We start from the raw sequence: 15,947 nt of genomic DNA, 5'->3' as shown, positions 1-15,947 counted from the left end.
AAAAGCTAGAGCAGAAGGAGGCTGAGAAGGTGGCTCAGTGCATGAGGCCCTGGGTTCAATTCCTCAGCACCACATCAGCAGAAAAATCTGGAAGTAGTGGTGTGGCTCAAAGTGGTAGAACACTAGCCTTGAGCTGAAGAGCTGAGGGACAGCATCCAGGTCCAGAGTTCAGGCCCCATGACCAGCAAAAAAACAAACAAACAAACAAAAGACAATCAACAACAACAAAAAAACCAACAACAAAAGCTAGAGCTGGCTGAGAATGTGGCTTAGTGGTAGAGTGCTTGCCTAGCATGTATGAAGCCCTGGGTTCAAATGCTCAGTATCACATAAACAGAAAAAGCCGAAGTGGCGCTGTGGCTCAAGTGGTTGAGTGCTAGCCTTCAAAAGAAGCTCAGGGACAGTGCCCAGGCTGAGTTCAAGCCTCAGGACTGGGAAAAAAAAGCTAGTTGTGTTTTATAGGAATATGAATTAAGTTAGAATCATGAAGGGTAAGACTATAAACACAGTCTGGGAGGTAATACTGGCATTAAATGTTCATGTATCTGTAAGACTGAATATGTTATGTTCATGACTCCTAGAGTAAGCTATAGGAAGTAGCCATTCTCTCAAAACATGTCCCTGGAACCTGGATGGTTATCTTTCTTAAGGCTGAAATCTATGTGCCATTAGGAGTTACTCTCTCCATCCTGTTACTGTTTCAGATGAACTTGGCAAGGTAGTGTGTACCTATAATCCTGGCACGGAGGGACAAGGTGGTGGGGAGCAGAATAGAGGATCAAAAGCTTAAGGCCTGGGGGCTGGAAAGGTGGCTCAGTGGTAGAGTGCTTGCCTTGCATGCCTGAGACCCTGGGTTCAATTCCTCAGCACCACATTAGCAAAAAGAAAAAAAAAAGCCGGAAGTGGTGCTGTGGCTCAAGTGGTAGAGCGCTAGCCTTGAGCTGAAGAGCTGAGGGACAGCGCCCAGGCTCAGAGTTCAGGCCCCACGACCAGACCCCTCCCTCCCAAAAAAAGCTTAAGGCCTGAGCTACATTACAAGTTCTAGGATAGCCTGAATAACATAACTAGACTATCTTTCACATGTACAAGACTTAGGATGACTCTCAACTAATGTATTAGAACAGCACACAACAGGAATCACACAGATTCTTATACAATACCCTTTTCTTTTTTAAAAAAATTACACACAGAAAGCAATACCAGTCTTTTTTCTCTTAAGGGGATACAGACAATGGAGGGTAAAGAAAAATATATACTTGTATTGATCGGTCATGTGATTGAACTAATTTTGCATCTAAGAGGACAATTTAAATGTTCAAAAGAAGGAGGCACTATAAGGGTTGGATGAGATTTTTCTTTGGTTCCCAGAGAACCAGACCCTGAGTTTGTTTTGGGTTTTTTTTTGCTCACAGATTCTTTGTAACACACAAAGAATCAAGACTCTAGTGCCAGCTATGTACCCCAAAGTGGTTAGGTAACAATTCACATTAGATGTATAAAATTAAACCTAAATCTCTAGGCTCCAGGGCACAATCCATGTATAAAAAGCCCCTTCTTCATAAAACCAGTTCCTGGGCTTTAGTACAGGCTATCCTCACACTAGCCTGGAAACTGAACTGCGTCTTCTCTCCTCCCCTTAAAAAAGAGTGAATACAGACTTGAGGGCATTTGGCCTCAGTGGGAGATGCCCAGAGACTGCAACAGGTGAAAGGTGGCCCCCAAGGCCCAGCCGGTCTCTATGTTGTTCACTTTTTTTGTGAGCTGTAAGAGAGAAAGAAAGAGAGAGAGTTCACATCTTCATGCAATTTTCAACTTTAGGAAGCATGGCACTTGGTAAAATAATATCTGCAAAAAGCATGTACATAGACACAACAAAATTAACAGGACTTAAGAAACAAAGAACTTCCACTCATCTGGTCGAACCACTACTAAATAACCCCATGCTGCTGATCACATGTATGGTGTATATGTGTACACCGTTATATGTTATAGACCGTGATAGACAATTTGCTCCAGGAAAGTTAGAATGAGCTTGTGACTTTAAATGAGCATCATTATTCCACAGTACTGTGAAATTTGGGAAATTATATAATCACTCAATCACAAAAAAAAAAAAAGCATGCACATTGCCAAACGAAAGCAAGACTGAGAATGGCTAACCACCTTCCCACTGCTCCCCTCTAATAACTGCCTGTAGCCATGGATTATAACCTCTGTACCCAGATTCTGGTCCCTGAGTACTTCTGGCTCAGAAAATGGTTCCACTCAAGCCTTCCAAAGAGAGATTTTAGTCAGACATATTCTGAACTCCTGCCTTAATCCTGAAAAGAAGCACAGGGTTCCCTGCCTTATTTTCTAAATCACCTATTTCTAATATGGCAACTTACAATGAAATGTTAGTGGATGTGGTAGAAAAGGCATTGTCAAAAGTTGGGAATAGCTGGGCGCTGGTGGCTCACGCCTATAATCCCAGCTACTCAGGAGACTGAGATCTGAGGATCGAGGTATAAAGCCAGCCCAGGCAGGAAAATCCATGAGTCTCTGATCTCCAATATACCACCAGAAAACCGGAAGTGGTGCAGTGGCTCAAGGTAGAGCACTAGCCTTGAGCTGAAGAGCTGAGGGATAGTGCCCAGGCCCAGAGTTCAAGCCCCACGACCAAGAAAAAAAAAATTCGTAATACATTTAGTAGTGGGAAAAATACACTGAACTACTCAATTCATACCATGTAAACAACTGCCTCTTCAGCACTGAAAATAACCAACCAGGCATCCTGGGGCCAGGTTGTATTCAGAGAGCATAGACAAAACATTAATTTCCTCAATCACAGAACAAAGGATTTGAATAGTGTTAATTTGGAAATATTTCAAAAGGAGGAAGAGAACTCAAATGGAAAGGGATTCTAAGCCCATAAACACTACTGCAAAGATAATGGCTCCACTTTCATCAGTTCATGTTCCCGACCTGGCTGGCTCTGAAAAGCTTTTTTTTTTTTTTTTTGTCAGTCGTGGGGCTTGAACTCTGGGTCTGGGCGCTGTCCCTCAGCTCTTCAGCTCAAGGCAAGTGCTCTACCACTTGAGCCACTGTACCACTTGCAGTTTTCTGGTGGTTAGTTGGAGATAAGAGTCTCACGGACTTGCCTGCCTGGGCTGGCTTTGATCCTCAATATCAGCCTCCTGGGTAGCTGGGAGGTGGGTGCCCAGCTGAAAAGGATTTTTGTTTAAGGTGCAGCCACCACCACCACCACCAAAACAGAAGTTTGGAAATTAGTGGCTGTTCTGCCTACTTAATATAATCACTGTGCCCCAAACTGGGCAGAATGCTGTTTAAATCATTATCTTAACATTTAGTCTGAGACACCTGAGTAAAACGGAGGCTCCCTGCACCCAAAAGCTCTCTCTACCAGCATTGGGCTGGTAGCCTAGGGACACAGATGCCTAGATCAAACAATTTCTGGGACAGAAAAGTGATCCTGCCTGATTTAAATTCTGCCTCCTGACCAGCAGAACGGGGGCACATGAATGGAAAAAAATAGGGTGGACGAATACAGTTATAATATTCAACATACATATGTGAAAATGGAACCAGGTAATTAGAGGGGATGAGTAGGATTGGAACAAATAAGGGAGAATGATGGAAGGAATGACATCCATCAAGATACAGTGTACTCGGGCTGGGAAGGTGGCTCAGTGGTAGAGCGCTTGCCTTGTATGCAAGAGGCCCTGGGTTCGATTCCTCAGCACCACATAAGCAGACAAAAAAAAAAAAAGCGGAAGTGGTGCTATGGCTCAAGTGGTAGAGTGCTAGCCTTGAGCTGAAGAGCTGAGGGACAGCGCCCAGGCCCAGAGTTCAGGCCCCACGATCGGACCAAAAAAAAAAAGTAAGAAAATAAAAGGGATAGATGAAACTCATAAGTTATGTCCTAGAGTAAGTAACTTACTACGGAATCTTCATGTGCTGGAGTTGATGAAGAAGTAGAGACTAAGTGAAATCTAAGATTCTTAAGAGGCACCAAACATCTAAGGTTTGTATGAAATATATAGGCCATACTACATACACTTGAGGCATTCAATATTCATGAGGTTTTAAGTAAGCCACACTCTTCTGGTACTCTATGTCTTCTGCCTTTATTTGGAAGATTGTTAGATAGGTTTGTTTACCTATCTAATTGGCTAATGGTAAGCTACTGCTGCTGATCAGGTGTATTTGACACTGGAAGAGAGAAAGTTTGTGTGATAGTTCTAAGCACCAAGCCGAACACAAGTAATCCTAGACTCAGAAAGCATGACATACCTACCAGCGTGTACCCTCTGTTCATTATTTCTTCCATCTCTTTCCCCTTTCTTCCTCTTTCATGCTCAGTTCTAAACAGATTTAATAAGCCATGTGACTTGGGAATCTTCATTGGGCTCCAAGTCCTTCTGTTCCATGTCCTCTGGGATAGTTAGCCTGTTACTAAACTTAGAAGCTACCATAGTGTCAAGGTAATTTCCTATATTCATGGTGCCTTGGCTACCCCCTGAACAAAAGCAGCTCCAGCTATATCTACTGTGATTACTAAATAACTGTGCATACATGAACATGTGTATATGTGTGCAAGTATGTGTGTGTTGTGGGGGATTGAACCCAGAACAAGCTAGACAATCTTCCACCAGTGAACTACATGCCCAGATCCAAAACAGGATCTTGGCTCTTTGACACTTAAGAAAAAACAGACTCGGGGCTGGGAAGATGGCTCAGTGGTAGAGCACTTGCCTTGCATGCACGAGGCCCTGGGTTCGATTCCTCAGCACCACATAAGCAAAAAGAAAAAAGCCGGAAGTGGCACTGTGGCTCAAGTGGTAGAGCGCTAGCCTTGAGCAGAAGAGCTGAGGGACAGCGCCCAGGCCCAGAGTTCAAGCCCCACGACCGGACCCAAAAAAAAAAAGAAAAAGAAAAAACAGACTTATTACAAGGCTCTGGTGTCCTGTCTCTTACCTGTAAGAGAGTGCTGTCTGCAAAGCCAAAGCCATCTTTTAACAAGGCTGTGATATAGCTGAGATCCATGCATAGGAAAGGACTGCCTGATGTAAAGCTTTCCAGGTTGTCACAAACTGAAATGTGAGAGCAAACAGTGGAGTTCAGGCTTTTAACTAAGAAGGCAGGAGTTCCTCTGAACCTAGTAATGGGCAGGAGATGCAAAGAAGTGTCCATTTGGTTGGTTCTGGGTCTCATGGAGACCAGACTGTAGTGATTGCCTCTGCAAAACCATAGCTTTTTAAGAGCTTGTATATTTCAGTGTATATCTATACCATATGTAATATATTTATTTACATAGGTCCTAGTTTATTTGCTAAGTTTTAGGGGGCCCTGGGAATCAAACCTAAGGTCTTGTATATAAGTAAGAACTCTAGGGGCTGGGAAGGTGGCTCAGTGCTAGAGCGTTTGCCTTGCATGCATGAGGCCCTGGGTTCAATTCCTCAGCACCACATAAACAAAAAAGCCGGAAGTGGCGCTGTGGCTCAAGTGGTAGAGCACTAGCCTTGAGCTGAAGAGCTGAGGGACAGCGCCCAGGCCCAGAGTTCAGGCCCCACGACTGGACCCAAATAAAAAATAAAAATAAAAAAGAGCTCTAGCTGGGCGCTGGTGGCTCACATCTGTAATCCTAGCTACTCAGGAGGCTGAGATCTGAGGATCGTGGCTCAAAGCCAGGGCAGGAAAATCCGTGACACTGTCATCTCCAAAAAACTATCAGAAAAACAAAAGTGGCACTGTGGCTCAAATGGTAGAGTGCTAGCCTTGCGCTGAAGAGCTGAGGTACAGTGCCCAGGCCCAGAGTTCAAGCCCCGTGACTGACAGAAGAAAAAAAAAAAAAAAGCTCTGCCACTGAGCTATACCCCTAACCCTCTATTTGGCAAATTCCTATGGTCTCTTGTGGCAGCTTAGTTACCAAGTCTCTTTTCTATTATTAAGGCTGAGACCCAGAAGACAGGAAAATATTATTTAGCCCTCTCCTGGGGCTACTGGATAAGAACATTTGTATTTTAGATGAACAACTCAAGGAAATCCCTGCGGCTGTTTTTCAAATATTTTGGTGCTCAGTGTTTCATTAACATGGAGATCACTATTTCAATTAAAAATAATAAATAAAAAAGATATAAATAAATAAATAACTCCCTAAAGATCCCTGTAGCCCCATTTGCTGGCAGAATTTATTTGACCAAATGCCTTTAACTCTGACATAGATGAGAAGGTCCAGCAGGAGGCAGTGGTAGGCTCTGTGGGCTGAGGGACACTGTCTTCTAGGACATGCGGAGCTGGCAGGCACGCCTCACGTTTCAGCTTTTCTTTCTTTCTTTCTTTCTTTCTGTTTTTTTTATTGTAAAGATACTATACAGAGGGTTACAGTTACATGAGTAAGGTAATGAGTACACTTCCTATTGAGCATTGTTACCCCCTCCATTGTTTTCCCCCTACCATCCCCTCCCTCCCTCCCTTCCCAGAGGTTCTTTTTTTTTTTTAATTGTGATTAAGTATTACATAATTTCCCAAATTTCACAGTACTGTGGAATAATGATGCTCATTTAAAGTCACAAGTTCATTCTAACTTTCCTGGAGCAAATTGTCTATCACAGTCTATAACGGTATACACATATACACCATACATGTGTCTGTCCTTCTTTCTTTCTTTCTTTCTTTCTTTCTTTCTTTCTTTCTTTCTTTCTTTCTTTCTTTCTTTCTTTCTTTCTCTTTCTCTCTCTCTCTTTCTTGCCTGCCTGCCTGCCTTCCCTCCCTTCCTCCCTCCCTTCCCTCCTTCCTTCTTTTTGCCACTCCTGGGGCTTGAACTCAGGGCCTGGGCACTGTCCTTGAGCCCTCTGTGCTCAAGGCTAGCTCTCTACCACTTGAGCCACAGCACCACTTCTGGCTTCTTTTGTTTATGTGGTACTGAGGAATTGAACCCAGGGCTTCATGCATGCTAGGCAAGCACTCTACCACTAAGCCACATTCCCAGGCCATGGCTCACCTTTCGAGGATCTCCTGACACTTACCTTCTCTGGCTTTTCTTTCAAAATCTTTGACTTTTAAAACACCTCCTTTTTCATAATCTGAAATGAGACAAAACAGGAACTGGTATCTAAAAGCCTTGAAGGAAACAAGAAATTTTTGTAAGTGTGATTTTTAAAAATTAGCACACATAAGCTATACAAGGTATGTATGGGGTTTTCATTGTGCTATTTCCATACATATATACAAGGTATTCCAACTACCCCTCATATCTCCTCTATCCCTCCCTCTTGCCATCCTCCCCCTTCTAAAACAATTCCAGTAAATTTTATTATTACTATTACTATTACTATTATTATTGCCAGTCCTGGGGCTTGAACTCGGGAACTTGGTACTATCCCTGAGCTTCTTTTGCTCAAGGCTAGACCTCTACAACTTGAGCTACAGTGCCACTTCTTTTTCTGAGTTGAAAGTCTCATAGACTTTCCTACCTAGGCTGGCTTTGAACTATGATCCTCAGATCTCAACTTCCTGAATAGCTAGGATTACAGGTTTGAGCCACCAGCATACAGCTCCTTATTCTATTTTTGTGTATGTATATATTCAAATTTTGTGATTCTTTTTATGACAAGATTCCTGTGTGTGCTAGTATTCGGGCTTAAACTCAAGATCTCATGAAAACAGCCCAGATAAACAAATGGGAGAGACTCTTATCTCCAATTAACCAGCAAAAAGCCAGAAGTGGGAAAGGGTCATCCTTGAGTGAAAAAAACAAAGCAAGAACAAGAGGTCCTGAGTTCAGGCTCCACTACTGACACACACAGACACACATACACACAGTCTAACACAGAATTTGATCTCAATAAAGATGTAAACAGAAAGACTTCCTGTACAGTAATTTAGGTCATCCTCTAGCTAGTTTTATTTGCCCTCCAACTATAGTGGTTGATCCATCAACAGTGTTGAATAGAGCCAAGTGATCACTCCAGTACAGCCCTGCAAACCCTCCTCTTAACCTTCCCCACCACAGACAGCCCTGACCACTCTCCTTTCTGGCATGACACCAGGGATGCACTCACCAATCATGTGTGTATCAGCAGCTCGATCATAATAATAAGAGAAGGCATAGAAGGATTTTCTCTTGATCTCCTCTGGCTGATGAAGTCTGCCTTGCACCACTCTCAGCACTTCAGCATAGCAGGGCTCAAAGCCCATCACCCCTGCAAGGGCAGAAATGGACAAAGGGAAGGGGAAAATAATGACAGCTCTCAAGTAAGCTCCTGGAGCCAATGAGGATCACATGAGTGGTCACATGAAGACCAAGGCCTGAATCCAGAAGCTCACAACAAAGGTTTAGAGCAAAGGTGAAAAAGTTCCTATAACCTCACTGCTACTCCCTTCCCTAACTCTGCTCACCAAAAACAGTCAAGCCACAGTCATTATTTTTGTTTATTTGTTTTGGAGCCGGTTGTGGGGCTTGAACTCTGGGCCTGGGCGCTGCCCTCAGCTCTTCAGCTCAAGGCTAGCGCTCTACCACTTGAGCCACAGTGCCACTTCCGGCTTTTTTCTTTTTGCTTATGTGGTGCTGAGGAATCGAACCCAGGGCCTCATGCATGCAAGGCAAGCACTCTACCACTGAGCCACCTTCCCAGCCCCAGCCACAGTCATTATTGTGCTACAGTCTTCCATTGTGTTTCATGGTCCTTGTGAGCAACTATCCAGAGGGCTCATCTGTTTCCTTCACTAGGAAAACAAGACTTCTTCCTTGACTGTAAGGTTGCTGGCTCAGCAGGTGACACACACCTATAATCCTAGCTACTCAGGAGGCAGAGATCTGAGGATCTTGGTATGAAACCAGCCAGGGCAGTAAAGTTCGTGAGATTTTTTTCTTTTCTTTTTTTTTTTTTGTTGGCCGTGGGGCCTGAACTCTGGGCCTGGGCACTGTCCCTCAGCTCTTCAGCTCAAGGCTAGCGCTCTACCACTTGAGCCACAGCGCCACTTCCAGCTTTTTCTGCTTTTTATGTGGTGCTGAGGAATTGAACCCAGGGCCTCATGCATGCAAGGTGAGAGCTCTACCACTGAGCCACCTTCCCAGCCCAGTTCATGAGATTTTTTTTTTTTTTTTCGGTCGTGAGGCCTGAACTCTGGGCCTGGGCGCTGTCCATCAGCTCTTCAGCTCAAGGCTAGCACTCTACCACTTGAGCCTCAGCCCCACTTCCGGCTTTTTCTGCTTATGTGCTGCTGAGGAATTGAACCCAGGGCCTCATGCATGCAAGGCGAGCGCTCTACCACTGAGCCACCTTCCCAGCCCAGTTCGTGAGATTTTTATCTCCAATTAATCACAGAAAATCCAAAAGTGGTGCTGTGGCTCAAGTGGTAGGATGCTGCCATCCCAGCCCAGAGTTCAAGACCCAGGATTGGCCAAAAAAAAAAAGTCTCTGCCTTTTGTAATATCTAAGATGAATCATTCTTCCTATCATCTCAGTTTTATTTGCTACTATGATATAAATGGCTAAACATTAACTGAATCTGAAACATGGCTTCACACCACCGTTCTGTTCTCAGGCTACAAACATGTTTGTAACAACCCACAGTATTCAAGGCAAGGCAACAGCAAGATCATCTGCACAGCAACAGCTGCATAGTATACTGTCCATTTACAATAGTCAGTGGAGGCATAACAACATCTTTTCAATGAGTGTCTGCAATAGGATGGGCTTCCCTTGAGTTCTGGAAAAATCTACTATGGTACTTTTGTATAACTTCTACTGTAAAGGAATTTTTTGTTGTTGTTGGTCGTGGGGCTTGAATTCTGAGCCTGGGTGCTGTCCCTCAGCTCTTCAGCTCAAGGCAAGTGTTCTACCACTTGAGCCACAATACTACTTCTGGCTTTTTCTGTTTATGTGGTGCTGAGGAATCAAACCCAGGGCCTCATGCATTCGAGGCAAGCACTCTTACCACTGAGCCACCTTCTCAGCCCTGTAATTTTTTTTTTTGAGCCTCAATGGTCCAAGATGGCCCTGAACTTTCAATCATCATGTATGCCACCTCACCTGATTCTTATAAAGATAATTTTTTCCCTTTTTTTTTTGGGGGGGGAGAGGAGGAGGTAGTACAGGGACTTGAACTCAGAACCTCATGCTCTCAATCAAACTTTTGCTGGTATTGAGGCTTAAACTTGGACCTTGTGGTTCCACTTGGCTTTTCCCCCCACAAAGCTGGCACTCTACCACTTGAGCCACACCTCCACTTCCAGCTTTTTGGAAATAAGATTCTCCTGGGTTTTTCTACTTGGATGGCTTTGATCTTCAGATCTCAACCTCCAGAGTAGCTAAGATTACAGGCATTGAACGACCCAACAATCAGTCTCTTGGATCAGTTTTTATTTTTCTCTCAGCTGGCACTCTATTACTTGAGCTATAACTCTAGTTCTGGCTTGTTGATAATTGGAGGTAAGAATCAGATTTGTTTGTATGGGCTGGCTTCAAACTACAATCTTCATATCTCAGCCTCCGGAGTAGCTAGTCTTATAGGCATGAACCAACAGTACCTAGCTTTGTAAGGTGGTTTAAATTAGTAAAAAACAAAACAAAACAAAACAACAAAACAACACTCACCATCTTGGTTGCCACCATATTGGTATTTTACACCCCCAAAAATCCACTCTGCTTCCAACCACCTTGGTAAACAGGCACTTCGAAATGTATGTCCTTCAATCCCTGAAAGAAACCAGAACACAAAGAGGCAAGTAGGTGAAAGGGAGGAAGGCAAGTAAGAAGTTAGTAAGGATGAAAACCCTTGGTGTGTGTATATGTGTGCCAGTCCTGGGGCTTGAACTCAGGGACTGGCCACTGTTCCTGAGCTTTTGCACTCAATGATAGCATCCTACCACTTGAGTCACTGCTTGTCTTTTTGCTGGCTATCTAGAGGTAAGAGTCTCATGGACCTTTCTACTCAGACTGGCTTTGAACCCAATCTTCAGATCTCACTCCGTCTCCGTAGCTAGAATTTACATATGTGAGCCATTGGTGCCCAGCTCAACCCTTGGTTTTTCAGATAGGATTTTGTTATGCAGCCAGGCTGTCCTTGAACTTCTGATCCTCCTGCCTCACCTACCAAGTGCTAGGATTACAAACATCTACCACTAGTTCCCCAAAGGATTCTTTTTGCTGGTGCTGGGGCTTGAACTCAGGGCCTAGACATTGTTTCATTTTTACTCAAGGCTTGCTCTCTATAACTTGAGCCACAGCTCCACTTCAGTCTTTTTGATGGCTAATTATAGATTTGAGCTGCTGGCACCCAGCTCCTGAAAGAATTCTTAACTAACCAGGAAGTAGTGGCTTACACCTTTCATTCTAGCTACTCAGGAGGCTGAGATCTGAGGACTGTGATTCAAGCTTGCCAGCAGGGAAGACAGATCTGAGAGACTCTTATCTCTAACAGACATGAAGCCAGTCGTGGAAATACGGCTCAAGTGGTAGAGTACCAGCCTTGAGAGAAAAAGGCTAAGACAGAGTACCATGCCTTAAGTTCAAGCCTCAGTACACACACACACACACACACACACACACACACACACACACACACACACACACACGCACGCACATGCACGCACACGCACACACACACACCACACAAATTCATTTTTTTGGCCAGTCGTGGAGGGCTTGAACTCAGGGCCTGGACACTGTCCCTGAGCTTCTTTTGCTTGAGGCTAGCATTCTAACACTTGAGCCACAGCATCACTTCCAGCTTTTTCTGTTTATGTGATACTGAGGAATTAAACCCAGGGCTTCATGCATGCTAAGCAAGCACTCTACCACTAAGCCACATTCCCAGCTCATACATGAATTCTTAACTCAGGACTGGCTTCACAGACAGGCACGGGTGGTTCCTCTCAAACTACAGATGAATTTCATGTACATGCACATTTGGCAGTGGGTCCATAGCTTTCGTCACATCTCAAAGAAATTCAAAACTCACAATAAAGTAAGTTCCTTCTTTTCTATATTGCAAGGAAAATACTATGCTATCTATCATCTCCTTCACTAGAGCCAAGAAACTTAAATGAAGTATATCTGAAGATGTTTAGTAAACTCTGGATGCTATACAATCTTCATCAATACTAGCTTGCCGTGAGACTGGCTCTACACAAAGTTTATTAAATATAAAATCACATTTAAGGTGAGGACTAGAACATAGAAAGGTCAATTAACTAGCCCTAAGTCACAAAACTGATACTACAGCCAGGTCTGCCTTTTCCCAGTTGTGAAGAGATGAATGGACAGCTATTCTACCTTGCTAACAGGACAGATGCTGATTCCTGGACTTCCCACATAAAATAAGTAAGGATTTGTCTACCTCCTGCCAACTACTACAGAGGTTTCAGCTTCCTAACCACGGGTGGTTACCCCTGCATAAGCAGACCTCATTCTACAAATTTAATACAGACCAAAACATCTGACCTTACAGATAAATTTTCTATTATTATATCCACTATACAACACATGCTACCTAGTTCAACATAAGCCTTTCTTCCACAGAATCCCTGCCAAGGAAGGGAAGAAGCAAACTAAGTATAGAAGTCACTTCACCATCCCCGACCTGGCACAGGTACCCAGACGAACCTTCTGTCTCCAGGGCTCCCAATGTTGCTAGTCTTGCAGCTTTCAATCCAAATCCCAAGTAACTGTAAAATGCAAGATCGACCAATTTCAGTCTGGTCCTGAAGTTTCCTAAGCACAAAGCTACCTCTTTCAGAAGGGATATAGTTTCTCTGACTTCTTTTGGAGAAATTAAAAACCTTTTTCTAGCTCTGTGACTGTTTTTGGGGGGCGGGAGGGGTTTGTCATGGGGCCTGAACTCTGGGCCTGGGCACTATCCCTCAGCTCTTCAGCTCAAGGCAAGCACTCTACTACTTGAGCCACAGTGCCATTTCCAGTTTTCTGAGTGGCTTACTGGAGATAAGAGTCTCAAAGTTTCCTGCCCAGGCTGGCTTTGAACCATGATCCTCAATCTCAGCCTCCTAAGTAGCTAGGATTACAGGTGTGAGCCACCAACGCCCAACTTCTGTGACTTTTTTATTTCATGTGGTTAACAAGTGGAAGTTTCTCCACAGTTCAGGTCAAGACTATGCAATAAGAACTGCCTACAAGTATGAGTCAAAGGCCAGAGATAGGAATTCTTAGGGTCCCACATCCATCCCCAGAAAAGCATTCATTATCTTAGCTCCTATCCCTACTGGTATCAAATTCCTGGCTGGATTCTCAACTTCAGAAGGCCAGATCAAAGGATGATTAGAGATTTAGCTGAGTGCTGAGTCTTTTCTCTGAAAACTTGTATCACATGTTTTAGAGGCAAGCCTCAAGTCTCTTGGATTTTGGTAAGTAACTTGAGTTTCAGTTGATACAACTTTGGGGACTGACAGAGTGTTGATCATATAACAATAATAAACATGAAAATACTTTGAAAAGTTAGGAGAAAGTTATCTTCCCCGTTCCCATCCTCACCTATGTGTATAGAGATTAAAAGTGCTGTTAAACATCTCAAAGGAAGTTAGGTAGCCTTGAGGGGTGTGTTCCAGGGTTTTCTGCAAATCAGAAAAAGCAAAATGACTTCTCAGGATCTGAAATTATTTGAAGGTCTTATTTCAACAATTCCTCTCCATCCCCCCAAAAAATCAGAGATGAAAAAAGTAAGCTACTCATCTCCCAATGCCTGAAGGATCAAAGGGCTCTGGACATTGAGAGGGTAAAAAGTTTTCCCTCACCAACCTGTTCCAGGGAGAGCTGCTGTCTGAAATAGGGGCCACTATCTTGGTACTATAGTTTGTCTGCTAAGGCCAGTGTGATATGACTTTTACATAAATGACTCACCTCCAAATGGGGCAAGAATGTGATTTGGGTAGAGGCTCCCCCCAAGTCCAGGGTCCCCATGGTCTCCTGGCCATGGCCATGCAGCTGACCTGTTAATGAGAGCCAACTCTGAGTATTCCCCCCATCCTGGACAGCCCAGCATTCATCTGTCTGCAGGTCTACCAATGGTATGCCAATGGTATATATTTCTTGCATACCAATGGTTTTTCCTTAAATATTCTTCTGCTCCTTGGTCCCAAAGACTGCAGGTAAATGTCAACTCAGGAGGACTCTTGCTTGAACTCTGGGCCTGGGCACTAATCCTGAGCTTTTCAGCTCAAGGCGAGTGCTCTACCACTTGAGCCACAGAGCCACTTTTCTGGTGGTAATTTGGAGATAGAAGTCTCATGGACTTTTCTGCCCAGGCTGGCTTTGAACTGGGATCTTCAGTTTTCAGCCTCCTGAGTAGCTAGGATTATAGGCATGAGCCACTGGCACCCAGCTTGTAATTAAGGGCAAGTCATAAACATTAACTTCTTTATCTTTGCCTCCAACCCCACACATCTTTTTTTTAAAAAGGGTAATAAAGGACAGGAAAATAGATTTTTACCCTACTAGCATTCCTGTGAAAGCCAGTTAAGGGCTTAAGACAAATATGAGGATCTATTTATTACCTGTTAGGAAATTCACAGTAACCCAGGCTAATATGCCTAAAAGAGAAAAAGACAAGATTTGCATTCCACAGCATTTCTTTCTTGGCCCCTTCTTTGTTCTTTTTCTCTCTAAATTTTACGTCTAGGACATCTATTTCTCTTCCCCTTTTCTTCTATTTTCTGCTACCCCATTCCTCCCTGCTTGTTTATCCTTAGCTACTTTTTATTCAGTGCCTGCTCCCTTTGTCTAGTTCCTTAAATTAGGTCTTTCATTGACCCGCTCCTTTTCCCTGAGAACATACTTCACCGTCTCTCCCACCTTCGTAGGATCCATCCAAGATGCTAACACTGTCATCTGGGACCAGGAAGGGTGACTTCTTGAAGATCTCTTCTACCTAAGGAGAAGATACCATTTCATTTGTTCCCTTATGCAACAAATGAAAACCCTGTGTCTTCTGGGATGGATGACAGGCATAAGTCACTGTGTTCTGTACAATGTGGGAGGGTCACTGTGACTTCTACACATTCATATATTTTGATCATATTCACCCATTATCCTTCCTTACCTCCTCTTCTCCAACCAATTTTATCTTTCTTGCCTGTGTGTGTGTGTGTTGTGTGTGTGTGTGTGTGTGTGTGTGTGTGTGTGTGTGTGTGTGTGTGTGTGTCAGGCCTGGGACCTGAACTCAGGGCCTGGGTGCTGTCCCTTGAGCTTTTTCTCTCAAGGCTAGCACTGTACTACACTACCTACCTCCTTGGACTTTTTCTGAGTAGTTTACTGGAGATAAGAGTTTCATTGAGCCAGGCACTGGTGGCTTACGCCTATAATCCTAGCTATTCAGGAGGCTGAGATCTGAAGATCAAGCGAGGTCCGAAGCCAACTAGGGCAGATAAGTCCATGAGACTCTTATCTCCAATTATCCACCAGAAAACTGGAAGTGGCGCTGTGTTCAAGTGGTAGAGTGTTCACTGTAAGCTTAAAGGCTCAGGGACAGCATCTAGACCCAAAGTTCAAGCCCCACAACCAACAACAACAACAACAACAACAAGTTTAATTGACCTTCCTATCCAAGCTGGTTTTGAATCCTCAAATCTCAGCCTCATAGTAGCTAGAATTATAGGCATGAACTCAGCTTTCTTGCCATTTTTTTGGGGGGGGGGTCGGTTGTGGGCCTGAACTCTGGGCCTGGGCACTGTCCCTCAGCTCTTCAGCTCAAGGCTAGAGCTCTACCACTTGAGCCACAGTGCCACTTCCGGCTTTTTCTGCTTGTGTGGTGCTGAGGAATCGAACCCAGGGCCTCATGCATGCAAGGCAAGCACTCTACCCCTGAGCCACCTTCCCAGGCCTATTAAAAATTATTTTTATGCTGGGTGCCGGTGCTCACGCCTGTAATCCTAACTACTCAGGAGGCTGAGATTTGAGCATTGAGGTTCAAAGCCAGCCTGGGCACGAAAG

General features: G+C 44.0%; 1 protein-coding gene across 1 annotated transcript in view; it reads right to left on the bottom strand.

Annotated features, from left to right (window-relative positions):
* Window positions 1-1,197: 1,197 nt before the first annotated feature.
* Entpd5 (ectonucleoside triphosphate diphosphohydrolase 5 (inactive)) overlaps window positions 1,198-15,947 on the bottom strand; it is a 30,565-nt gene continuing 15,815 nt past the window's right edge. Inside the window, exons 7-16 of the mRNA XM_070030228.1 lie at window positions 14,811-14,886; window positions 14,513-14,548; window positions 13,860-13,948; window positions 13,494-13,573; window positions 12,612-12,673; window positions 10,602-10,703; window positions 8,064-8,204; window positions 7,029-7,085; window positions 4,978-5,093; window positions 1,198-1,761 (exon numbers count right to left, since the gene is read on the bottom strand). Of these exons, the coding sequence (XP_069886329.1) occupies window positions 1,675-1,761; window positions 4,978-5,093; window positions 7,029-7,085; window positions 8,064-8,204; window positions 10,602-10,703; window positions 12,612-12,673; window positions 13,494-13,573; window positions 13,860-13,948; window positions 14,513-14,548; window positions 14,811-14,886 (846 nt within the window). The 3' untranslated portion in view covers window positions 1,198-1,674. The remainder of the gene's footprint in view (window positions 1,762-4,977; window positions 5,094-7,028; window positions 7,086-8,063; window positions 8,205-10,601; window positions 10,704-12,611; window positions 12,674-13,493; window positions 13,574-13,859; window positions 13,949-14,512; window positions 14,549-14,810; window positions 14,887-15,947) is intronic.

This window comes from Dipodomys merriami, unplaced genomic scaffold (genome assembly GCF_024711535.1).
Source record: "Dipodomys merriami isolate MVZ:Mamm:240054 unplaced genomic scaffold, mDipMer1.0.p SCAF_1, whole genome shotgun sequence".
NCBI classification, from domain to species: Eukaryota; Metazoa; Chordata; class Mammalia; order Rodentia; family Heteromyidae; genus Dipodomys; species Dipodomys merriami.
The sequence above is the reverse complement of the archived record's forward strand: the minus strand, read 5'-3'. Positions and strand labels throughout refer to the sequence as shown.